The sequence below is a fragment of the Herpailurus yagouaroundi genome, unplaced genomic scaffold, assembly GCF_014898765.1.
Source record: "Herpailurus yagouaroundi ecotype Mexico unplaced genomic scaffold, PumYag 186, whole genome shotgun sequence".
NCBI lineage: Eukaryota > Metazoa > Chordata > Mammalia > Carnivora > Felidae > Herpailurus > Herpailurus yagouaroundi.
In genome coordinates, this window is record NW_024412417.1 from 33,900,057 (window position 1) to 33,925,771 (window position 25,715).

Sequence of the window (25,715 nt, forward strand, 5' to 3'; positions counted from 1 at the left end):
CCCACAGCAACAATCTCACAATCCCACACATTCCCCAGGTCAAATGCTGCCTCTAGATGGGACTCCTCCCTAGTCCTCTTTTCTCCCAAACACATTGTAATCCCTCCCATGAGTCCCCATGAGTGCTTCAGAGCCTGAAATCAACACTTACTACCTACTGGACTCCAGCAAGGAACTTAAAAACCTGCAGGTTTCTTTCTCTCTGAAATGGGACAAAAAATAACCCCACAGGCTGATTGTAAAACCGAAGGGATTATGCATAAAGTGCTAAGAACAGTCCCTGACACATTATGTCAGCAATTATTGTTAGCATTTATTAATGTTAGCAATTATTTGCATTTTCATCTTCTAATCCCCGGCATCTGGCCCTTAGTAGATGCGTAATTAGTGTTTGTTGAATGTATGGAGATTTAATATTAAAAGGATTTATCCTTGGGGCTCGAGCTGGTTTTAGAAAATTAAGCGTTTAGCAGGAGTGAGTACAGAGCCTCTCTGATAAGAGTTATCTATGTCGGACGTCTAGAGACTCCAAGTTGACCCGGATCTCTCAAGAAAGAGAAACGACAGAGTTTAAATTCCTTTTTCAAGGAGGTTTCTTGGTGCAGGGTCTGGCACACATTTCACGCTCACCCAAATCACGTTGCACGAATGTACGCACACAACCTGGCAGGGATGTCCTGGTGTAGGCAGTATCACAGTCGGTGGCCAGAATGACTTCTACTCCCCTACCCGCCCACCACGGAACCAGGGCTGGCACCGGGCCCCAGACCCTGCTCCGCGTGCGGAGGCCGGGAAGGGGGCAGGAATCCGGCGTCAGCCACGTGGGCCCCTTCCGCTAGCTCCCCACATCCTTTGTTTCCCACCGGCCCCGGCTCAGGAAGCTCTTTCTGCTAGTCACCGCGAAGGGGCGGCCCAGGAGCCTGGAGAAGCTATTTCCGTGCAATCCGGGAGGGCGGCAGGCGCGGGAGGGGCGTGGAGGTGGAGGCAGCGCAGAAGGCCCAGTGTTTGCTTTTATTTCATCCAACAGAAGGTTCTATTTGTGGAAGCGAACAGACGCTGGGGATTAGAGCTGGGAGGGGGAAGGAAAAGGAAAAAAAAAAAAAAGCCACATCCACTACCACGCAGAGGTCTTCCCCGGAACTACCGCGTGGGGGTGAATGACTGATTCTGGAATTCATCACCTTTCCTATCCTGCCTTCCTCTGGCTGCAGCGGGGCCTGGGCGGCGCCCACGGCTCCAATCGGAGGTCTCAAGGCGCGGGGCGGTGGGGGTTCCCTGAAGCGAACGACGTAACCGTCCGGCTGCATTGAGCTGCTGGTGCAGGGAACCGTGGTGCGCGCGCCCATAGTCCATTGTGCTCGGTGTGAATGGGGAACGCGCACCAATCAGCGGTCGCTTCGTCCCCCGCGGCCCCGCCCCTCCCGCCCACTTCCCCGGGACGCTGACGTCACGGGAACTTTTCCTCCGCCCCGTCCCCGGGCAGCTCGAGCTGGGCCGCTGGCCTGCGGGAGGGCGCGCGCCGCCTCCTGCCCAGCCCGGGGCGGGGGGTGCGCGCGCGTCCCAGCCGGCTCGGGACACACCACCTGCGCCCGAGCGCGCGCAGCTCGGAGCATCCCCAGCCTTCGGGCCACCCCCATTGCCCCCGCCGACCCAGCTCCACCTCCTCCCCCCCCCCCCCGAGCCTCCTCCCTCCACTTCGGTGACTGCTTGCCGGGCGGCAGGGCCCGAGTCGTCGCAGCCACCTCATTGCTCAACCCGGCTTCCCAACTGTTTACACAGCCCGGCCTGTGAGTGTGTGTGTGTATACAGCGTGAGTCACCGAGAGGCGGAGGAGGTGGAGGAAAAGGAGAAGGAGGAGTGCACTGGCCGGGATCCGTGCGGCGCACACACTCACTCACACTCAGTCACTCTCTCCGAGCGCGTCTCGCTCGCTCACACACACGCCGGGAGCCCAGGAGCGCGCAGGATCTCGAGCGCCGCGGAAAAGTTGCTCCGGCTTTCTCTCCGGGACTTGGGCTTTGGGAAGTGCATTTGCTCCGCCGCTCCACCGAGCCTGCGGAATCCTGCCCTCGCGGCTCGGGACGTTGGGAACACCAGCCGCCGCCTCCTCTGCCTCCGGGACTGTCGGCGGCCTCGACAACAATAGCGGCAGCCGCCCGGGGCCAGGCGCCCCAAGCCGGTGCCCGCGGGGCTCCCGGGACCCGAGCCGGCCTCTGCTCCCCGGACGCGCGGCCGGCGTGCTTCCAGCGGGCAACGCGAGCGCCCGGGAGCGGCTCCTGCCTTGACCCCCGTGGGGGCCGAGCCGAGCTCCGTCTGCAAAGTCCATCCCGCCGGCTGGAGTAGGTCGCGGCGCCGGCTCCGAGCCCTCAGCGCCTTTCCGCGCGGATCCCGGGACATACAAAGCCGGGGCCGGCCCGGCCCGGGACGGGATGCGGGTCGGTCCGGTGCGCTCTGCCATGAGCGGCGCCTCGCAGCCCCGCGGCCCGGCCTTGCTGCTCCCGGCCGCCCGGGGCGCCCCGGTCAAACGCCTGCTGGACGCGGACGACGCGGCGGCCGTGGCGGCCAAGTGCCCGCGCCTCTCCGAGTGCTCGAGCCCGCCGGACTACCTCAGCCCCCCCGGCTCGCCCTGCAGTCCGCAGCCGCCGCCCGCCGCGCCGGGGGCTGGCGGCGGCTCCGGGAGCGCGCCGGGGCCCAGCCGCATCGCCGACTACCTGCTGCTGCCCCTGGCGGAGCGCGAGCATGTGTCCCGGGCGCTGTGCATCCACACGGGCCGCGAGCTGCGCTGCAAGGTAGGCACCCCCGGGTCGGGACCCGCCGGGGCGGTGCGGGAACGCGGTAGCCCGCAAAGGTGCTTGGGGGTCTCGCCCTCCGGCGCCGGGGGCCTCAGGTGCCACCTGCGGTGACTCGATCGTGGTAGGCGGCATTTGGCCAGGTTCACCCTTTGGGTGATTGAGGGGTTTCGGACGGGGTGGTATAATGGGGGCTCTGCGAGCAGGAGGAAGTGCGGTGTTCGGTGGCTTTATCTCTGTTCTTTCCGTAGCGCCCAGTTGAACGCACGGCGTTCCAAATAAGTTGTGGAATTGAAATGGATTCCAGGGCCATGCCATTCCCCTTCTCTCATTCTCCTCGCTTCCCCCGCCCCTTGTCCTGGAAGGACGCCCTGCAGTGGGTGCCTCCTTGGAGCTTGGAGCAGCTGGCGGCTCTCTTGCTGGGGTTTCAAGGCACCCGGGCTCAGCTGTGGGTGGTGAGGGAGTGGGAGGATCGTGTCAGGCTCGGGTCTTGGGGATTCCGGCTTGAACCCGCACCCCCGGGGATGAGAACCTCATCCCCGCTCCCCACCCCACCCCACCCCACCCCGACCCCAGAGATCGGTCTGAGATGGCCTTCCAGTCTGGGCGGGGGATTTGTCTGGCGCGGAAATGTTGGAAAGCCCACACCGGCTAGGAACCCTCGCTTCCATTCATGTCTTTATTTTTCCGGCCAGCGATTTTCTTTTGAATATGAGAGATTCCATTCCGGAGGAGGTAGAACTCCTAGAAACGGGGTCCTCCCGCGTGCTCCTCCAGCGCCCATAGACGCAGAACATTTCCCGCAGCCCAGCTTTTGCGAGCCTGACTCCCGTCTCGGACCTCCCCGATGATCGTCCGGGCTGCTTCCTTTCAACCCCGAAAGATAGGGTCACCCCTCAGTTGAAGTCGCTCTTGGGTTTTCCGCAACTCACCTGAACTCCACCCGCGTTCCCCTCCCTGGGCTTACTGCTGCCACCTACTGTCCGACCTGAATGAAATTCCAAATGCCATCTCAAGCCCAGTGGAAAGGGGGGGAAATCTTTCCTTCTCTGGCCCCCGGGCTCAGAGCGGTTAGGGGAAGATATGTGTGTGGGGTGGGGTGGGGTGAGGGAGGGGGGCGGCAGAGAGATTTTTCTAGCTGGTGCTAGGGCAGCCAGGCCTCAGAGGTGGGGTGGGTCTGGCCATTGTGCAACCCCTTCCAGTTCCTCTGAGCAGATAATAGCTGAATCCAGATGGTGACAGCCCATGTGTCACCGTTTCCAGTTGAGTCTAGGATATGAGTAACCGGACTAAACAAAAGGAGCTTAAAGAGACCAGCTAGCTTCTGAGAGGGGATACTACCCATTTTCCTGGTGAAGGTGGGGCCAAGGAAGGGGGGGGGGAGATAAACAAATGAAAAAACCTTGGACAACATCCCATACCCCTCCTGTGACAATTTTAACTCAAGGCTGCTTATACCTGAGTCAGACTGTAGGCAGGTTGTTTAAGGCTGTGTTGTCACAGCCTTTCTTCGAGTCATCTGTTCCTTCTGACTAATGGCAGATCTTCATGTTCCCCAGCCCCTCCAAGCTTCCACTTGGAGGTTGCAGACTGGCCACATGCTGTGCTCTCTGTGCTGAGCACTTTGGGTCTGCAGGAGGTCATGCATTTTCAAGGACTGCTTTTTCGCTCCTGGAGATCCCAGGGGGCTCCTGCAAACAAGGGAGGGTCACAGAGGGCTGGGGCTTTAGGGCTTAGCTCTCCTGTGTGGATGGCCTCAGATGGCCTCATGAAAGGAGGTGACACATATAAGGATGCTTTTAAACCATCCATATTGTAATCCAGTGGTTATTTGCTAGCCCAGAGCCCTAGATGTTGCCAGTCTGGGGTGTTAGAGGCAGGTGGGGCGGCAGAGATTTGGGGGGGGGGCGGGTGCGAATGAAAGGAGCCTTGCTGTCGAGCACAGCCCGATGATTGAGAGCTGCAGCCTGGGATTTAGACGGCAGCCTCTGTTTTCCTAGCCTCCTAAATGGGTCCTCTTCTCTCTGCAGGTGTTTCCCATTAAACACTACCAGGACAAAATCAGGCCTTACATCCAGCTGCCATCACACAGAAACATCACTGGCATCGTGGAAGTGATCCTTGGGGAAACCAAGGCCTACGTCTTCTTTGAGAAGGACTTTGGGGACATGCACTCCTATGTGCGAAGCCGGAAGAGGCTGCGGGAAGAGGAGGCTGCACGGCTCTTCAAGCAGATTGTGTCCGCGGTGGCCCACTGCCACCAGTCGGCCATCGTGCTCGGGGACCTGAAACTTAGGAAATTTGTCTTCTCCACGGAGGAGAGGTGAGCAGCCTCCGCAGCTCCTCCTGTGGCCTTTCAGGGCGCAGTTAGGTGCAGTTAGGTGCAGAGTGTTGGTTCAAATCAGAGCCAAGGGCTCAGTTGTCCCAGACTTAGTATTTAGAAGTCCTCTCCTGAGGAGCCGTGGCCAAGGATGGTTTATTCTGCACTCTCGTGGATGTGGCCTGGGGACATCTTGGTGCTTCTTTCTGTGGGATGTCATATGATGACAGGATGCCCTCCCCACTTCCACTCCAGGATCAAGTTTATTCCCCATTGTTGTCAGAAAGGTCAGTTCTTCTGGGGTGCGGATGTCACCCTGCCCATCACAACCTGGACCCCTAAAGGAAGTTTTCAAGTCCTTGCTTCTACCAAGTGGGGCCTTTTTTTTTTTGTACCTAGAAAGTATCACAGAGCTAAACTGTTGTATTTACAGAATTGTGCCCTCCTCCTCTGTACCATATTCCTGTTTCTTTTCAGTCTGGCCCCCAATCCTTTCTTTACATCCTCTGGTGACTTTTTAGACCTTTTGTTTGGATACATCTTCAGAAAATAGCCACATTGAATAATAAATGGAAGTTGGCTGGAATTGGTTGCTAAGTATAGATCATGACTTACCTCATAAAGGACAAGATGAGCTTGATAAGAGAATAATGAGACACTAAGATTCAGACTTGTGGTTTCAGACCAGGGAATTCAGGAAGCTGCAGGAGATAAACCTCACCTGATTGTAAGAGGTGGGCCACATCCCTTATGGGGAGGTTAAGAGCAGTACCCTTGTACAATTGTCGGGTGTGTGTGATTTTGTTGTAGCTTTTCGCGGGGCTTTCCCCCACCTGTGCACTTTTACCCTTACCTCCAGATCATAGGAAAGATTACGGGGTTGAGTTGCCATAAAACTTGGCTTTGTATCTGACCTTGCAATACTTATTGGAACACACCGATTAGCAAAGAAAAGCCAAGTGTTTGCAATGGAGAAGTTTCCAATTCCTGGAACATGCTCCTTCGATATGTTGATGTGTTTTCTGAAACATGCCTTACACACCTCCTTACCAGCTTTTGAAATCTGCATTGCACAGGCGAATGTCATGTGCACGGAGTTTGGCAACCCGAGGGTTAAGCAATGGCAGGCTGACGCTATTCGTGTAACCAGCACAGGTGCAGGGTTTTAGTACTACAGCAGCCAATCAGGGGCAGACAGTGCGGGTTGAGTCATATTTTCCGTTTACAGAACCAATGGGTATTTTACATAACGACGAGGAGGTCAGGCTGAGGACATACCGAAGTTAGCACATGTATACTACACTCCAGGGAACAGGAAGGCAGGAAGGAAAAAAAAAAAAAACAAAAACAGCCAGACCTTTGAGAGGAAAAGAAATTGACCCATTAGCCAGTACCAAATGTTTGCATTTGACTTCACAACAAGTGACTGACTGATACCAGGGCTATTTCAGAGAAGCAGGAAAGAGCATTAACTGCCAGCAGATAATAGAGGTTCCCCCCACGTGGCTCTGGCTTTGGGGGGAATCGGTGAACCGTGGGTGGCTGGTTCTGAATAAGGAGGCACCCGCACCTTCGTAAGAGCCTCTGATTAAAGATGTTTCAGACTTCAGCTGTTACCTGGACAGATACCCCCCCCCCCCCCCCACGTAGAGTAAACCTGCTTCGGTGTTGAGGTACCGTCCGCATGTACGGATGTCTGTAGGCCCCGCAACCTTCAAATCCATTAGCCACTTGTGTTTGCTCACGTGAGCTCTCGGCCCAGGCTGAGTGTTCTTTGCAATTAAACACCCCAATAAATGCAATTAACATTCCTGGCCCCTATCTCATCACAGTTACCGCGGCCTGGGCCCAGGTGGACAGAGTTCCCTTTGTGTGTGTCTGTCAGCGTGACGTATGTGCCTAATAGCAGTGACTTCGGGCCCCATGTTCTGTGATGCCAAGTGTGGGCCCATGGAGCCCTGGCAGTTTAATGACATAAGAATAAGATCGGCCTGTAGGATGCTCCGGGCGGGGTGGGGGTGGGGGGGCTGAAGAGGTGGGATACACTGTTCTTCCCTGATACCGTGTGTAGAAAATGTTAGCAATTCCCCTGAGACCGGCTCCCACTTCTGCAATGTGAACTTTGTAAATTGTGTAACCCTATTAGGATATCTCTTCTAAGCTCTAGCATAATGAATAGTATCTGGGGCTTTGCATCATACCCTCCCGCCCCAGGCTCTCTCTCGATACTTTGCAAATGTTTATTGCGGTCTGTATTGGTTTGTGAAATCCTGAGTCCTGGGTGGTTGCAGGGCACTGCTTACTGGATGAAGGGGTAAATGGCATTCCTTGGGCCCTTGCCTTTAGTGCCTGTGGGCACTGTTAATAGAGAAGGCCTTGTTTTTCATAGCAGCTGATCTGGAAGTAATAGCTTGTTTCCTCTCCTGCAGAAGCCAGCTCAGACTGGAAAGTCTAGAAGATACACACATAATCAAGGGAGAAGACGACGCTCTGTCAGACAAACATGGCTGCCCAGCCTATGTGAGCCCCGAGATTCTGAACACCACGGGGACCTACTCTGGAAAGGCAGCAGACGTTTGGAGCCTGGGGGTGATGCTCTACACCCTTTTGGTGGGACGATACCCCTTCCATGACTCAGACCCCAGTGCCCTCTTCTCCAAAATCCGCCGTGGACAGTTCTGCATTCCTGAGCACATTTCCCCCAAAGCCAGATGCCTCATTCGCAGCCTCCTGAGACGGGAGCCTTCCGAGAGACTCACTGCTCCTGAGATCTTACTCCATCCCTGGTTCGAGTCTGTCTTGGAACCTGGATACGTCGACTCAGAAATAGGAACTTCAGACCAGATTGTTCCAGAGTACCAGGAAGACAGTGACATTAGTTCCTTCTTCTGCTAATCCCAAAACCTCAGAAACCTCAATTCTCACACATAGCATTTCCATTTCTAAAGATGGACAGGCCTTTTGGCGTGGTGCCAGCCAGACATGCGATGGCGTAAAGACTGTAGCTGCTGAACTCAACGTGGGCCCCCCCCCCCTTATTTGTTATGATGAGTGACTGTATTGATCTGAGCGGCACACACTCTGATCTGGCTGCCCCGCAAAGTTGTTTCCCTTCTCAATGAACCGTCAGCAACTGTCCTGCTGTCAGATGCAGGGGTGGGGGCTGGTGGGTTCTGCGTCTTCATAGGTGGCAGAGAGTATGGATATCCTACAGGGCGTGTGGTCAAGTGAAAGGAACTCCAACATTTTAAAGGGAGAGGAAGTGAGTCGCACAGTGGCATTTTGGGCAATAACCATATTTCAGCAGGGTGACAGATCATTTGGGCCAATGAACCTGCCATCTTTGAACTTGTCTTTGGGAGCTAGACGTTTGCTACCCCAGCTTCTCTATTGGAAAGTTCATTTTGGGGGCGGGGTTGGTTTAACACACACCCTTTCTTCACACTCACAGTTACCAATGACCCTGCTCCATTTTTGGAGCAGACTGTTTTTGGAGCAGAGGAGCCTGCCTGAACTATGAACCCAGACTCTCCTCCATTTCCTGCCAAGACCTCATTTGCACTAACGCCTTCTATCTGACCTTGAAACGTCCCCTTCTTTGCTGTCAGCACTTACCAGCTAACCGTGGAGAAGTATCACAAGAGATTCGAACTCCTGGCTATTTTGGAACTCTAAGCTCAGAGAGACTGCAGATTTTTAACGTTAATTTGAGCACTTGGAAACCGTTAGCTTTGTTGGTTCCCCTGAAACGGGTCAGCCTTTATCCTTTTTCCCCAAGACCATCTCAGGGTGGAGCATTTTGTCTAGGAGAAGAAAGATAGGGAGACTCTTCGCCTCTCCCAAGAGCAAATGGTAAACCTCTCTGTGCTTCGGCGAAAGTGGAGTTTGGATAGTCTTAGACGACTCTCAGACCCACGCATCCCCTTCATGGATATGGTCTGCCCCTGGTGTTGTGTGTCACGTCTGCAGTTTTGCATGATGGGTTGTTAATATTTTAAATTTGATGTGGTTTATGAATACATCTCTATGATCAGCATCTGGAGTGAAGTAGCCCCAAATCTTTCAAGTTGGAAGAGACTTTCAGAGTATCCAGTCCAACTTTTTTCCTCTCTCTGCCATCTCCCAAAGCAGAACCCTGCCCCCCCCCCCAACTTAACCTTCCTTCAGGTGGGAATCCAGCATCTGTTTGAATGCCTCCAGAGATGGGAACTCACTACCTACGAAAGACATTGCTTAACAGAGAAACTGCAACTCGCATTAAAAACGAAAAAAAAACCAAAAAAAACCAAGAACCCAAGAAATATCAGTAAATGTCTCAGTACTGAAATCAGGTGGTTAAACGGGTAAACCAAACATACTGTATTTTGAGAAATGGCACAGAGACAGGCAGGCCATCTTCAAGGGCTCCGCCTAGGCAGACAACTAACCTGCATTGTGAGAATGTTGTCAATACCTCACGTACTGTGTACTTTGTATATATATTCTACCTTTTATACCTGTTGTCCGATATGTGTTGTTGTTTTGGCTCTGAGGCTTGGTTTGTTGTCTGTGTCTGTCTGAATAACCTGCGTGTCTAAAACCACGTGAAATGTGAATGATTATTGGCAATATTACCTTGACAGAATCATGGGACTCGGAGAAGAGGGAGGGCAGAGGCCTCTTGTCGCACTAACGCGCTCGTGGTTGCTCGACTGTTGTATCTGTGATACGTTACCCGGCTGAGGACTCTGGGCTGGCTGGGGCTTCTGCCGGGAAAGCTCGAAACACTAGATCCTTCCTGTACATGTGTATATATGTGAACAGTGAGACGACCGTTTCTGACTTGTAGAGAAATTTTAATAAATCGGGTTTCGTAAATAGGCGCAGTGCATTTCTTGGGAGTCCAGTCTGCCTTTGCCTTGTGCAATTTCATGCTGGGGATGCAAAGGTCTCTGGCCTCAGGGTTTGGAATATCACAGGGGACACACAGAAGTAAACAGATGATTATTATGCATGACCTTTGGCAGAGTAGAACCCTTTCACTTTTTCCATTGAAGTGGGCAAATTCACTTTGATGGGTGAAGCCAGTTTGGTGACATCAGGGTGGCGAGGGCCGAGAGTTGAGAGTTGAGACAGAGCCGAGAGACATTAAAGAGGAGCAAACATAAATAAGACTTGAGTTGGAAGAATCCCTCTGGCTTTTTTTGATGAAAGCTATGGACACTTAGAAAAGTATAGATGTGTATGCAAATCCACCAGAACTTTGAGGTCTTCATGTGACCCTGAGGGCATCCCAAGCTTCCTGCTGGGATCTAGCCTCCCCGCCCCACTGGGGCATTCGACTTAGTTAAAATGGCTAATTGAGACATTTCCTCCCCCCACCGGAAGTGTAAAAATGGAAATAAAGGATGGAAAAACTAAAGGCATTATTTTGAAACACAAAGGCAAAGAGAGAAAGGATTTTTATTAGGTTAATACCTTCACTGTTCCATCAGAATCGATTTTAAATGAAATAAATTAGCATCGAGAGTGATTTAAAAAAGAAAAAAACTTTAGGTTGTAAAGTGTAACAAATCTGCAGAAAAATGCACACGAAAGTGTTCAGCTCTGAATTTTCACAAACCCAACAGGAAGACAGTGGCAGAACCAGAGGTCGGATCCAGATCACAAAAGACTGCCTGGATCCCAGGAACGTCTCCCCGTCCCTTTCAGTTCCTAAGGGATACCCCTGCCCCGCCCCCCCCCCCCCCCCCGCCGAGGGTCACTCCCATGGGGCAGAATTGTGACTCCTCTTTTAACAGTAAAAATTAGAATGGAAGAAATTTGAGTTCTAAGTTTAAATGGAAAGGCATACAGAAGTTACAGATGACACAATTGCCTTTTTCTAGGACTCAGGCTGAGATCACCCAAGAACGGAGACCTATGACACCAAAGTAAATGCAACTCAGGCCTCGTGACCCAGGAACTTGAAAGAAATGGAAAAAACACATCAGAGGCAGCGCAGGGTGGGGGGAAATGGCCAAATGCCTGAGTAGCTTAGAAACTTAGGAAGCTGGGGGTTGGTCTGGGGCCATCCCAGGAATAGGACCCTTAAACCCCAAAGTTCCTGGAGCCTCAGAATCTGCATTGTCGTGTCTCCTTGCTCCCACAAATCCAGACGAAGCTCGGCCTAGCTCCCTGGGCACACAGAAAGAGAGGTAATACTTTGGACTTCCCTGAGCTTTTTAATCTAAGGATTTCAAAACACTTTGCAAGCAATTAAGGTTACAACACCTCTGAGTACTGTTGTTACATGCATCGAATGGAGAGAAACATGGGTCAGGATTGGCTGGGGTGACATGTGATGCCGCAGATACATGAATGTAATCTCTTCAAAGGTAGGGACAAATCAGGGGCGATTTCAACCAGTCCCATTATAGAAGTTTGGAACAAGAGTGTACAAACACTGGCTGGGAAGCTGATCATTTGTAATTCCCCTTGTGTTCTCAATGAATGAGCAAATCATTCAAGTAACATCTCCATAACCTTTTACTCATAGTGGAACTTTCTAGAAGTGTTACTCTTTCCCTCCCCCACCCAGTTCCCTTCCCCCTTTTGTAATCCCAGCAGCTGAGTGAAATAGGCAAGTCAAATATTATTTGCTCCATTTTGTAGACGAGAACACTGAGGCGTGAGTGCCTTTCAGTAGTTACTCAGGAGTAAGCAGCTCGGAGCTGGGACTCGAACTTGGGTCTTTGGACTCCTTCCTCAATGTTGTTGTTGTTGTGTCTGCACACTGTCCCATGAAGTCTTCTGGTAGAATGATGAGTGGAGAAGGTGGTTTGAGATAGTTACAAATACTGAGCCTTTACCCCACTAGTCTCGTCACAACAACCCAGCACATCAGTCATAAAGGTGGGAGTGTCCCACAAGGTGAGAGATACATAAATCAATAAACACTGTGTACCTACCGTGCGCCAGGCACTGTAGACCCTTGGCAAACAGATGACCCCACCTCAGTCCTCCTAGCTCATGGAATGGGAAGCGCCCTGGGGTCAGGGACTGTGACCGTCTTGTTCAGCCTTGGCTCTCCAGAACCCAGAGCAGTGCTTGCCACAAGGAAGGTGTCCAATGTCAACATAGATGGACAGGTGGATGAATGGATGTTGGATGCATGGGTGTCTTCTGACAGCTCAGGGAACCATGAGCGGGGAAGCAGAAATCTTGGGACTGGGGTATCGTTCTAACTCTGAACCCCTTCTGCTGTATGACTTTGAAGAAGCAGATCTGCCACTGTGGTTCTTATTTGCTCATCTTTATATATATTTTAATTTGAAAGAAAGAGAGAGAGCATGAGCGAGGGAGAGGGGCAGAGGGAGAAAGAGATTCTTAAGCAGGCTCCACGCTCAGTGTTGATCCCACGACCCTGGGATCATGACCTGAGCCGAAATCCAGAGTCAGAAGCTCACACAACTGAGTCACCGGGCGCCCCTTTATTTGCTTGTCCTTAAAGGGGAGTGATACTCCTTGATTTCTTCCATCCCTTCAGCTGCTGTTTTGTGAAAACCGAACGGTCCTGTGATTCTGTGAAAACAGGTCCTATAAGGATCCTTGTCAGACTGACCATGGGAATAGTTTCGTGCTTCCTTTTAAAACAGTCCAGCAGAGTGATTGGGTTCCCGTCTAACTTTACTCTGGACAAGGAAAGGCATTGTAGGGACGAGGATTATGGAACTGGCTTGTCAGCAGAGCTCTGGCTGGGACAGGGAAAGTGAGTGCTTAGTAAATCACCCCCTTCCTTCTCCTCAAAAAATAGAGGAGTGGGATCTCCTTACCAATGCCCCACAACTGCCCGTATCAGATTTTGGTGGATTTCTCTAATGATCCCCAGCGCAGTCAATGACTTGGTGGCTCCTAGAAGGCACAGAAGAGAAAGATGTAGCCAAAGATCACACCTCAATCTTCCTGGATGTTTTATGGCACGCACCTCATTCTCTCTCTCGGCAACCCTGTAAGGTGGGCGATTTGTTCCCATTTAACAGATGGGGATGCTGAGTTCCAGAGGTTGAACAGGCTGCCTGAGGTCCTGTGGCGGGAGCCGTGTGTCAGACTCCAACCCGGGCCTGGTAACTGTAGGTCTTTGTCCATTCCCGTCCTGGGCTTTGCAAATGGAGTCTGACGTGTTAGGCCCGTGACATGTCTTCTTTTTGGAGCAGCCATTTTGCTGGGGCATTTTCTGCCAGGAAGCGTAAGCATGCTGGAGCAGTCCTGGTTTTGGGCTGTGATTTCTACAAGTTGAGATTTATCAACAGACTGCTCAGAGCATACTGAGCGCCTTGAAAAGTGCCTCACGTAAATTAACAAGTGATCACCTCACAGCAGCCCTATCGAGCAGTACCGCTATTGTGCCCTTTTTACAGATGAAGAGCCTGAGGTTCAGAGAAGGTAAGGGATTTGCCCAAAGTCGCACAGCACAGCCTTCGTTTGCTAATGAACACACCCAGAGCTCTTACTTCACCATGAAGGCCTATTGTCCCTTTGCTTTTGGAACTGGGAGGGGACTTTCTAAACTTTATAAACTATTTAGTCTTCAGTGCAATGCGATATCCTGGAACAGAAAAAGGATATTAGCGGGGAAATGAGTGAAATCCAAACAAAATCTGGAGCTTAATCGATAATTTGGTGTCAGTGTTGGTTTCTTAGTCGTGACAAATGTACCATGGAAACTTGAAATGGCGACACTGGAGCCAAAGCCATGAAGATCTCTACGCTATCTTTGCGACTTTTCTGGAAATCTAAAATTATTCCAAAATCACGAGTTCATGAATAAAAAACACTGAGTCCACACTGCCCCCGCTTTCAGTGAGGGGAAATCAAGGCAGAGACCCAGAAGCCACAGCCAGCTAGCAGCAAGGACACGGTGCCCCCAGCCTCCCCAGGCCCTGCCCTGCTGGGAGCTGGCTGGTGTGCTGTGTGTGACCTTCCAGAACGTGTCTAGAGCACAAAGGGCTGAATGTGAGGCGTGTCCACGGAACGTGTCAGAGGCTCTTCTTGACACAGGACATGACATTTTGAAAAATCAGTTTCGAGGTCTGACCTTTAGATGGGTGACTACTGAGTGTCTCCGGCAGTTTCCTCATCTGCTCATGGCTCTTGGTCAGCCACCGCCGGTGAGCCAGTCTGGGGGCTGTTCCCCGCCTCACCAGCGCCAAGGCAGCGGGAGTGAGAGGGGAAATAGCTGCCCAAAGAAGGATGAACCCGCCCCGTCTGAAGCGGAAGGCCCGTGGGAGTCGGGGCTCCCGGAACACTCCAGACACGTTTCTCATCCGGGCTCCAAGGCCCGAGGGGGTCTGGTCTCTGGGACGCGGAGAGCCAGCAGACCCGCTCCCTGCCTCCCCCCCCCCCCCCCGGGGGGGGACGGGTCCTCGCTCCGCGCCCTGCGCCCGGGGCGGGGGGGGGGGGGAGGGGGTGGGGCGGGGCTGCTGCAGCCCTCAGTGGCCCGGAAGCAGTTCGTTCAGGTTCACGCTCGTGTTAGAGACGGGGAAGCCGCGCCTGAGACGGGAAAGAGCGGCCAGTCGGCCGTCGAGGCCTGTTTTGTATCTGGAACTTTCTTTCTCCGTCGCTGGAGTTACAGTTGGGTTTCTGAGCTCCTGCTGATGAGCATTCTTCTTCCTTCTTCGCTGGGGACACGAACCTGCGCATGACATTTCCCTGGCAGCCCCCCGAACGCTCCGTATTTCTCGGACGCGCAGCTCAACAGCCGGTGCCTGCCGGGAGCAGAGAGAAGGAGTCATTAGAGGCACGAGAGGAGCCCACACGTCTGGAGCTTGGTGCTCGCCCAGCCCTGCTTCAGCACTTGATGAGCACAGACTCGTTTCATTCCCAAGACCCCTCTGTGAGGCAGCTATCCTTTTTTAAAAATTTTTCTTCAGTGTGTATTGAGAGCGTGAGCGGGGCAGAGAGAGAAGGAGACACAGAATCCGAAGCGCGCTCCAGGCTCCGAGCTGTCAGCACAGAGCCCGACGCGGGGCTCGAACTCACGAACTGCGAGATCACGACGTGAGCCACAGTCAGATGCTTAACGGACTGTGCCACCCAGGCGCCCCGGAGGCAGGAATTCTTATTTGTCCCATCTTCCAGGTGAGTACGGGAAAGCCCAGAGAGGTTAAGTAACTTGCTCAAGGTCACACAGGTAGTGAATGGGATCCGAGCGTGGAGCGGCTCACTCTAAAGAGTATGCCTTTAACAGGCCGGTGGCCTTGCTGCCCCATTTCGGCAGGCGTCACTTTTTATATTTTATCCGCACAGTTCAAGTCCTACCATGTCTGTGTGCCCCCACCTCTCCTGAGAGAGGATGTCGGGCATTTGACACTTTGCGAAGTTAGCGGTAAAGACGCAGAGGTTTGAACTTCGGGATTAGAAAGACCGAGCAGCAAACCCTGGCTCTGTCGCTAATTGGCTGGAGGGCCCGGACAAGTCGGCCGACCGCTACCTGCCTCGGCCGCAGTCATAACGAAACGGCAGTGAGAACATCTACAACAGAGGCCGTGGCCGTGAAAAATACGTGAAAAAAATGCTGTGTATCCAGCCCCAGCCCCAAGGTGCCACAGAGCTGGCTTGAAACTCAGGCAGATCGCTTCGCGGTAGGAAGAACCCAGGCTGGGAGGGCAGACAAACCCGGATTTGGATCCCAGCCTAGCTACTTATTTGCTCTGTGACCTTCAGCAAATTGCAAAACCTCTCTGACCCAGAATTTCCTCATCCATAAAATCATACATAACCATAAGAGCTGCAGGCCTCCAGCAGGGTTGGTGATAAATCACACCAAGGGCCCGGTCTGGACGGTAGGCAGAGACTAGTGTTCCTCTTGTCATTCTTAAGCATTTTCCCTTCCCTCCTTTGTCTTCCCTGCTCTTTCTCTTCCGGTTTGCGTGCTCGCCAAAGTCAGAGTTTTGGCTGTTTTGGGGTACAGCTTGGAGGGGAGGGTAAAATGGCAGGGAACAGGGCAGTGCCTAGGGGGTCAGCCTTCCTACCACCTGGCGGCCTGCTGACCTTGATCTTAGTCGTTCAGGAGCAAGCAGTCTGGCTTCTCTGACCTCGTCCAGCTGTCCAGCTCCTCCGGGGTGTCAGAAAACTCACCCTGGTGGGGGGAGGGGTGGGGGGGTGACTTGAAACTGCCATTTTGTGGATACTACCTTGATTCCGAAAACGGAGATCTCACTGGGATCCCACAAGGAGAGAAGGGATTAAAACAATTGGCACATGGCCAGCGTCTGCTGAGGCAGGGGTAGTTCAGTTCTAGCCAGTAGGGTGGCCAAGAGAGGAGCCTGGAGTCACAGAAGCCTGCGGTGTGGCCCAAGTACTTAGCCATCTCAGCTTCAGTTGCCTTATTTGTGAAATGGGGTTAGTGAGAATTCTCACCTCCTGAGATTATGCAGTTGAAATAAGATCCTGCCTGGAGAGCGTTTCCCTGACATACACAAAATGCACAATAAATGTTGGTTACCAATAACCAGGGTCAAAGATGGTCAGAGGCAGTAAGTCAACCCATCAGAAAAATATACTAAACAATGCTTCTCGTGAGTGGGCGTGGGGGATCTTGTTAAGATGCAGATTCTGGGGCACCTGGGTGGCTCAGTTGGTTAAGCCTTTGACTCTGGATTTCGGCTCAGGTCACGATCTCATGGTTTGTGCGTTCAAGACCGGTGCCGGGCTCCGTGGATCCTTCTCAGGGTTCTCTGTCTCCCTCTCTCTCTCTGCCCGTCCCCTGTTCTCTTTCTCTCTCTCTGAAAAATAAATAAATAAACATTAAAAAAAAGAGATGCAGATTCTATTCACTGAGGCTGGAGTGGGGCCTGAGAATCTGCATTTCCAACCCGTTCCCAGGTGAAGTCAATGCCGCTAGTCTACCAACCACAATCAGAGCAGCATGGGGTTGAAACCCATTTCCAAATACAGACCTGTTAGGTCTCAGTTGAGACGAGCTAAATCCTGAAAACAGGTCTACTTTGGGTAAATCCGGAAGCAGGGGAGTGCAGAGAAAGTACTGTTTTGAGTAGTTGCTTGGCATCCGGTGTGTTGAATGAATGATCTCTTCGGATCCTCATGGCATCGTTGAGGGATGTTCTCATGTCCACTGTACAGATGGGACTCAGATGTTCAGCGCTCAAGGTCCCAAAGCTTAGCAAAATGTGGGCCCGAGATATGGCCTCGGGTCTCCTTGCCTCCAACCCATCCCCAATCCTGTCCCTCTGTACCTTGGATGCAACGACAGGAGCCTGAGAACCCAGTTGGGACGATCCTACACCAGCCGCCTCCTCCCTTTGCACCTCAGTTTCCCTGTTGGCAGTGAGCAACTCGGGTGTAAGTGACCTCTAAGCACCCCCCGCCGCCCCACCTCCTGTTGGAAGAGTTCATCTGTCCATGTGTGTTCCACTCTAACTCAGCATTCCCTTGGCTGCGTCCCCACTCTGCTTCCTAACTCGGTGCTGATGTTCTAATTGCAGACATATCGATGTCACCCGTCTACTTAGGAATACCAGCAGAGCTGCTGGACACAGATATCTTTGCCGCCAGCTGGCCAAGCGATATAGAGGCAACCAGAATAAACTCAGCACCTGGTCCAGAGAGAACATTCTTCCATACCCCAGGGATGAGCTTCTCAGCGTCCCTGCAGGTAGAGAAGGCCACTTGCGTCAACTTGAAGTCATGTGGGATCTAGTTTCACCTGGAGCCCAGGCTTGGAGTCTTAACCCCCTAGGGCCTGAGTGCTAAAGAGATTGGTTTGGACCTACGTGTGGAGAGGCAGGCAGACAGGCCCCTGTTCCCTGCGTGGGCTCCCACATACCTCCTGGGCTCGTAGAGAACTGGGCAGGGTTTAAGAAGAGCATGTCGGCCAGAGTTAAAATCTCTGGGTTCAAGTCTTGGACTATGACATTGGGCAAGTTATTTAATCTCCCTGGGCCTCAGTTTCCTCTTCTGTAAAATAAGGCAAATGTTGGTAGTTGTCTGGTGCGGTTCTGGTGAGAAATAAATGAGCTAATACATGCATACCGTCCCATGCAAGTTGTCCCCATAAATGTGAAATCTGTTAGAGCAGGGATTTCTCTGTTGTGTTTACTGTTGGATACCTAGCATCTGGAATGGTGCCTAGCACATGACAAATGTGCACAAATATTTATTCAATGATTGAGCCGGGACCTCTAGAGTGGTGGTTTTCAAACTCTGTTCCAAGGAACCCTAGGGTGTCTGGGGCCACAGAATGGTGGGATGGAGAGTATGAGAAGAAACACTTGAAGAGGAACCAGCATCGTTCTGCTCCCTTCCCCTGCTCAGATCCTCTCAGATGTATGTGGTTTTCTGGGTAAAATTTTATCTGGAGGAAGATTTTTGCAGCTGAAAATCAGTTGGAACATTACTCATATCCCAAATTTATTTCCTAGACCACCTGCCTTAGATTGTGCGGGGCGAGGGTTAAGAATGCTGATTCTCTGACCCCACCCATGATCTACTGAATCATATTTTCTGGGAAAGGAACATGCATTTTTAATCAGTTTCTTAGGGCATTCCTACTCATGTTAACATTTGAAAACCACATGTCTAAATCATTTTATTAGTGGGGACACTGAGGCCCTGTTAGGGGGGCACCTGGCTCAGGGTCTCCAGGGGGATGTTGGAAAGGCTGATGTAAAGGTATTTTAACTCCTAGACGGGTGCTCTTTCCAGGATGAGGCTTCTGTGACCCTAAAACAGGAAAGCGTCTTGTGGAGACCTCTATCGGGATGAGAGGGGTTGTGGGAAGAGACAGGAACCTGGTCAACACTATCTCAGCCTTGGGGCAACTGTCTGCCTCCTGGAGCTTTGACTTTGCCCACATATGCTCCAGGGTAGGCACTCAGTGGGTGTTGGTCCAATTGAAGAAGGAGTGAGTGAAAGAATGACATTCTTATGGAGAGATATAAACAGTGTACCATATAATGGCAGATAGTACTAAGCTCTGTGAAGAAAAGAAAAGTAGGTAGGGGGCAGAGAGTGATACATTGGGGAGCTATTTTGGATAGAACATTTAGATACCTTTTTGGAAAAAAAGCTGCTTCTGAGGAGGTCACACTTGAATAGAGACTAGAGCTATGCGGGAGATGAGTTGTCTAGTGGAACATAAAGGGGACAGCAAGTGCAAAGGCTCTGAGACAGGAAAGTGCTTGGTGTGCTTAAGGACCTGCAAGGATTGTTTGAGGCTTACATGGGACAATGTGGCAAAATGGGGACAGTGCCTGCTGCATGTTGGCTGTTATTATTGTCATTTTGTCCTCATGATGTGAAGGACAAGTACCATCAGATTTACCTTTTACTGTATTTATTTATTTTAGTCTATTGTTTATTTAAAAGTCAAATTCATCAAGATATAATTTCCCTACAGTAAAATTCACCCTTGTGTAATGAATAGGAGGATGAGATTTGACAAATGCTTCCATCGTCAAGCAAATCTGGGAGCCATATGGATATAATCTTTCGTGTCTGTGTTCTTCCACTTCACGGAATGCTTTTGAGATTCCTCTATGCTGTTTATTGTATGTATACCAATTTGTTTAAAAAAATTTTTTTTAATGTTGATTTATTTTTGAGAGAGAGAGAGAGAGAGAGAGAGAGAGAGAGAGAAAACGTGTCAGTGGGGGAGGGGCAGAGAGAGGGAGACACAGAACTTGAAGCAGGTTCCAGGCTTTTAGCTGTCAGCACAGAGCCCGACTTGGGGCTCAAACTCATGATCTGTGAGATCATGACCTGAGCTGATGCTTAACTGACTGACTGAACCACCCGTGAGCCCCATGTTCTTTTTTTTCTTTTTAATTGCTGAGTAATATTCCATTGTGTGGATATACCACATATTGTTTACCCATTCATCAGTTGAAGGACATCTGGGTTGTTTCCAATTTGGGTTTACGAGTAAAGCTGCCATAACCATTAATGGACGTATCTTTGTGTGGGTGTATGTTTTCATTTCTCCAGAAAAATACCTAGAAGTGGGATTCCTGGATTGTATGTTTACCTTGCTAAGAAATCACTTATTTAATATTGTAGCCATTCGGTACATGTGTCACGTATCTCATCGTGGTTCTAGATTCCATTTCCACAATGACTAATGAGGTCCAGCGTCTTTTCCTGGGCTTGTCTGCCAACTCCGTCTCTTCTTTGGTGAAATCTCTGCTCAAGTATTTTGCCTACTTTTCAGTTAGGATGTTTGTTTTCTTTTTGAGTTGTGGGAAATTTTTTTATATTCCAGGGACAAGCTCTTCATCCAATACATGTGTGTTTTGCAGATAGGTCTTCCTTGTCTATAACTTGTCTTTTTGGGGCGCGTGGGTGGCTCAGTCAGTTAAGCGTCTGACTCTGTTTCAGCTCGGGTTATGGTCTCACGGTTTTGTGAGTTCGAGCCCCACATTGGGCTCTGCGCTGACAGCACAGGGCCTCCTTGAGATTCTCTCTCTCTCTCTCTCTCTCTCTCTCTCTCTGCCCCTCCTCCACTCACAGTCTCTCTGTCTTTCTCAAAATAAATAAAGAAACTTAAAAAATTTTAACTTGTCTTTTCACATTCTTGAAGAGTACCTTTTGAGGAAGTGAAGTTTTAGCTTTAAAAAAATTATTGATTTTTTAAAATTCCAACGTAATTAATATACCGTGTTATATTAGTTTCAGGTGGAGAATATCATGATTCAACAATTCTCTGTATTTCTCAGTGCTCATCATGACAAGCGTGCTTTTCATCCCCTTCACCTATTTCCCCCATCCCCCCCCCCCCCCACCGCCCCTCTGGTAACTGTCAGTTTGTTCTCTACAGTTAAGAGTCTGTTTTTGTTTGTTTGTTTGTTTGTTTGGATAAAGACGATGTGGTATACATATATAATAGAACATTACTCCACTGTGAAAAAGAATGAAATCTTACCATATGGAGGGTACCAGGGAGGTGCCCAGTGGGGTGTTTCTTTTGGTGTTCTCAGAGATCTGTGCTCGTCTTGCGTAAACGTCAGATGAGGAAAGCGTTAGGGAACGAGAGGGCGGCGAGAGGGCGGCCGGGACATGCCACACAGCAGCCCGGCGTGGGCCGCGGAGTGCAGCCTGCGGGGACGGCCTCGCCTCGCCAATCAAACAGAGCTGGAGCGAGGACACGGATGGCGTCTCCTCTCCCCCCTGTAGCCAGAAGGGAGATGCTGCTGGGTCTGGCTGCGTCTGGAGCCTCTGCGGTGGCAAAGGGACGGGACGCTGGGAGCCCCGGAAGCAGCCTTGTTTATTCCACTTGCAGAAGGAGGCGAGTCGCAGGGGTTTTGCCCAGAAGCAGGTTAGCAACAGATAAAACTCATCACCTTCCAGCCCCAACATCGACATCGCCTGCCCTCCTCCAGAGCCACTTAGATGTCCACCCTTGCCACTTTGACCTCGGGACCGAGGAGGGACTTCACAGGAAGCTGTTTCTTTCAAGCTGAGTACTGTTGTGGCTCCCGTATTTATTGAGCACCTACCATGGGCGCACGTATCTTTTCATTTATAGGACCGAGGGATGATCCCTGCGCTCTGGGTGCTTACGTTCAAACTTTGGAAGACGTGAATTCGACACGTATTACAAGTGGAAGGGAAACTGCCCTTGGCCGAGGGCCTCCTCTGTGCCAGAAACCATGTCAGGGTCTCCAGACGTTATCGGATTTGTCCCCACAGCAACTCGGTGAGAGTGAGATGGGCGTCCTCATTCCTAATGTAGAAATCGGGGCTCAGAAAGGTTAAGTAACGTACCCACGTGTGCACAGCTAGTAAGCATACGAGCCAGAGCGTGAACTTGAGACTGTCAGACTCCGGTTTTGTGAATCATGCTGCCGTATAGGTACCAGACCGGAGCTCAGCTGAGGGCTGTGGGGGTTCCAGAAGGGAACGAGCTGCAGTGTCCAACCACAGGCCCTTACTGTCTGGTGATGGGTGAGCGGAAAGCCCTGTGGTCCTGAGATGATGCAGACAGGTCTGGGTAGCAGTCGTGGAGGAAGCTCATGTCAGAGGGGTCTTCAAGGACAGAGGGCTGTACTCTGCGAATGTGGGTGCTGGGGAAGGAGGTGCTGGAGGGAGGGAGCTGTGGTGTCGATAATAACCACAGACCCAGCATTATTATGTGCCCGGCCCTGTTACGCTTTGCAAATATTAACTCGTTTAATCCTTGCAACAGTCCTAGAGGACTGTTACCATCCCTATTCCTATAAGGGTACTATACTGTTACTATCCTCATTCCACCGAGGCCCAGAGAGCTTCCAGAACTTGCCCATGGTGACATGGCTGGTAGATGACAGAGCCGGGCGCTGGAGGGGAAGTGAAATCAGCCAGAGTGTCGTGTTGGCAGGGGCAGCAGAGCGGAGGCTCAGACTGAAAGGGTAGGTTGGGGCTAGCTCAAAGAAAGTTCATAGCGAGGCTGAGGAGTCTGGCTTTGGTCCTGTGGCCTTGCTGAACTCTAGGAAGCTTTGGGGTAGGGGAGGGATGTTGGCAGACTTGTGTGTAGGCAGATGGCTTTAGCAGAAGGGCTGGAGATTCAGTAGATGGACCATTGATCCGGAGAGGAGGCAAGATTGTAGGTGGGTCACGGGTGAGGAGGCTGCTGTCCTTACTCCAGAGGGTACTGGAGGTGGAAGCCTGCACCAGGCCAGTCAGTGGGCAAGTAGACAGCCGTGCCATAGGCTGGGGCACTCAGTGGGAGTTGGATGAGCTGTGACGTGTGCCCAGACCCAAAGGAACACCACTATAGCATTAAAGGGCACAGTGTTGGTGTCCACGCGGATGTCGCCAGAATCTGGGATGTGGAAGAAGTGAGATTCCCGTGGGCTGGGTTGGCTGGGGGCAGCTCCAGGGCAGAGGAGGGAGGTAGGATCCTCCTGGAGGCCGAGCAGATGGAAAGAGGAAGTGAAGCATGGCGGCTTGCTTTGAGGAGGGAAGAGCGTGGCCAGAGGCCGAGAGGCCAAATCTGCAAGGGCTGGTGTGTACCACCTTCTCTGGGATTTCCCCAGGGGGAGGAGGATAGCAGAGGCCCTACTGCTTCCCTGGCTTGAAAAGGAAATTTGGCCCCAAATGGTAAAGCCTACTGTTCGCAGAGGAAATGCCTCTCTCCAGCCCGGATCTCGCTGCCTAACTCCGGATCTGTCCATTCACCTCCACCTGGGTGTCTGCCATCTCCACCCAGATGATCAACCGTCTCCGGACTTGGAGAGCCCAAAGCTGTGTGCATCATTGTCCAACCTAACATTTCTCCCACTTTCAAGTTCCCTGTCTTGATGAGACGCAGACATCAATCAGCCTAGTTGGTTGCTCAACACGAAACCCTGGGAATCATTTTAGATTCTGCTTTTCCACAATCCCACATTCTTTCAGTGTCCACCTGCTCATTCAAAGTCCTATCCCTCTGCTTCCATACTGGTGTTAATGATTATTGGTCATTTAATAAGTATATATGAGAGCCCGCTGTATGCCAGCTAGTGAGCACAGAGCAGTGAACCACAGAAAAATCTCCATCCTATGCAGACAGTGGGCTCCATCTTTTCATAGCCATTGTCATCTCCTGGTTGAGGCCTTTCTTACGTCTTGCCTGAGCTTTGACAACATTTGTGTGGTTGAACCTCCTTTCTCTGGCCTTGACTTTCATTTTTTTTTTGGTTTTAAATTTTTTTATTGTTTATTTATTTTTGAGAGAGAGAGAGAGAGACAGAGCGTGAGTAGGGGAGGGGCAGAGAGAGAGGGAAACACAGAATCTGAAACAGGCTCCAGGTTCTGAGCTGTCAGCACAGAGCCCGACGTGGGGCTTGAACTCACAAACTGTGAGATCATGACCCGAGCCGAAGTCGGATGCTTAACCAACTGAGCCACCCAGGCGCCCCTGGCCTTGACTTTCTATAAGCTATCCTATATAGTGCTTCTAAAATGCAACTCTAATCATGCCATTCCCCTGCTTAATCCTGCAATGACTCCCCATTGCCCATAAGAAGAAAGTGAGACTCTTTACCCTGACGTAGCAGGTCCCCCATGATGTGATATGGTCCCTGAAAACTTCTCAACTTCCCGAGTAGCTGGCCTGGCCTCAGTGACTTCGGGTTCCTCGGCCACCTCTTCTGTCTTGTTGCTGTGACTTTGTACCCAATGCTCCTTCCATATGGAATATATTCCTCTTTCTCCTCCTGGAAAACTCCTGCTTATGTTCCAAGGCTCAGATTAAATGTCTTCTCCACTTAAAAGCCATCCCTGATGTCTCCAGGCAGAGTCGAGAGCCTTCTCCTTTGCATTCCTGTGTCTTCCTGTTCATCACTATTTTCCAGTACTTTGTGCACTGAAAGTGTCTAGCCTAGAGAGCTAGGACTGGGCTCTATTCACGGCTAACACCTAGAGCATAAGGAAAGCCTGACGCATAGTGGATGTTCTGATACTCTTTGTTGAATGAATGAATGAATGAATGAATGAACGAGTGAGTCAATGACATAGGACACTGTGTTCTAGCTACCAGGATTAGGTCTGGGTAAAGGAGATATCCCACAGTCAGGTGCTGAGGGAACTGTGGGTGAGGGAGGCAGGATATGCAGGTTGGCACAGAGAAGGAGCCAGTGACAGTGAGAAGCCACGTGGTATTGGAAGATAAACCCTGGCCTCTGCTTTCTAGGCCCAAGTCTTACTCTTCCTGTCCAGGTGCCCTTGGGCGAGTTACTTTACTCCGTCCTTTTATTATTACTATCACTGTGGTAAAACACACATAACATAAAATTTACCATCTTAACCATGTTTAAGCGTGCATTTCGGTGGCATTAACTGTATTCACACTGTTGTGCAACCACAGCCACCATCCATCTCCGGAATAGTTTACATCTTCCCAAACTGAAACTCTGTTCCCGTGCCAACACTCACTTCCCATTCTCCCCCCCGCCCCCTGCCTCTGGGAGCCACCATTCTACTTCCTGTCTCTGGGAACTGGACTCTTCTGGGCACTTCGTATATAAGTGGGATCGCGCAGTATTTGTCCGTCTGTGACAGTATTTCACTCAGCATAATGTCTTCAAAGTTCATCCACGTTGTAGCGTGTGCCAGGATTTCCTTGCATCTTAAGACCGAATAAATATTCCATTGTATGCGTAAACCACAGTTTGTTTCTCCATTCATCTGTCCGTGAACTCTTGGTTGCTTCTACCTTTTGACTGTTGTGAATAATGCAGCTATGAACCTGGGTGTGCCGATATCAGTTTGGGTCCCTGCTTTACCTCTTTTGGGTGTATACCCAGAGGTGGAATTGCTGGACTGTGTGGTAATTCTATGTTTATTTTTGGAGGAACTGCCGTACTGTTTCCACAGTGGCTACACCATTTTATGCTTTTTAAAAAATTTTTTAATGTTTATTTATTTCTGAGAGAGAAAGAGAGCACAAGCGAGGGAGGGGCAGAGACAGGGGGAGACAGAGGGCCCGAAGAGGGCTCCACGCTGACAGTGGAGAGCCTGATGTGGGCCTTGAACCCAGGAACTGTGAGATCATGACCTGAGCCGAAGTCGGACACTTAACAGACTGAGCCACCCAGGTGCCCGTACGCCATTTTATACTTTTATAGGCAATGCGTGGGGCTTTCCGCTGTCTTGATGGCCTCATCTGCCCA

General features: G+C 51.3%; 1 protein-coding gene and 2 long non-coding RNA genes across 3 annotated transcripts; 1 reads left to right on the plus strand and 2 right to left on the minus strand.

Annotated features, from left to right (window-relative positions):
- Positions 1–291: 291 nt before the first annotated feature.
- Positions 292–1,403, minus strand: LOC121042967 (uncharacterized). The gene is made up of 2 exons (XR_005796567.1): positions 1,182–1,403; positions 292–1,033 (listed from the first exon to the last, which is right to left on the minus strand). It is a non-coding gene; the product is annotated as an uncharacterized LOC121042967 (long non-coding RNA).
- A 119-nt stretch (positions 1,404–1,522) lies between these two features.
- TRIB1 (tribbles pseudokinase 1) lies at positions 1,523–9,966 on the plus strand. Its single transcript, XM_040494410.1, has 3 exons — positions 1,523–2,789; positions 4,820–5,112; positions 7,539–9,966. The coding sequence occupies exons 1-3, from the start codon at positions 2,430–2,432 to the stop codon at positions 8,002–8,004; spliced, it is 1,119 nt and encodes a 372-aa protein (XP_040350344.1). The 5' UTR covers positions 1,523–2,429; the 3' UTR covers positions 8,005–9,966.
- A 3,559-nt stretch (positions 9,967–13,525) lies between these two features.
- LOC121042969 (uncharacterized) lies at positions 13,526–14,498 on the minus strand. Its single transcript, XR_005796568.1, has 2 exons — positions 14,165–14,498; positions 13,526–13,675 (listed from the first exon to the last, which is right to left on the minus strand). It is a non-coding gene; the product is annotated as an uncharacterized LOC121042969 (long non-coding RNA).
- Positions 14,499–25,715: the final 11,217 nt, after the last annotated feature.

Coding starts and splice junctions, on each gene's coding strand:
- TRIB1 (XM_040494410.1), top strand. CDS start 2,430: ATGCGGGTCGGTCCGGTGCGCTCTGCCATGAGCGGCGCCTCGCAGCCC. Junction 2,790..4,819: donor GCCGCGAGCTGCGCTGCAAG/GTAGGCACCCCC, acceptor TTCTCTCTGCAG/GTGTTTCCCATTAAACACTA. Junction 5,113..7,538: donor GTCTTCTCCACGGAGGAGAG/GTGAGCAGCCTC, acceptor CCTCTCCTGCAG/AAGCCAGCTCAGACTGGAAA.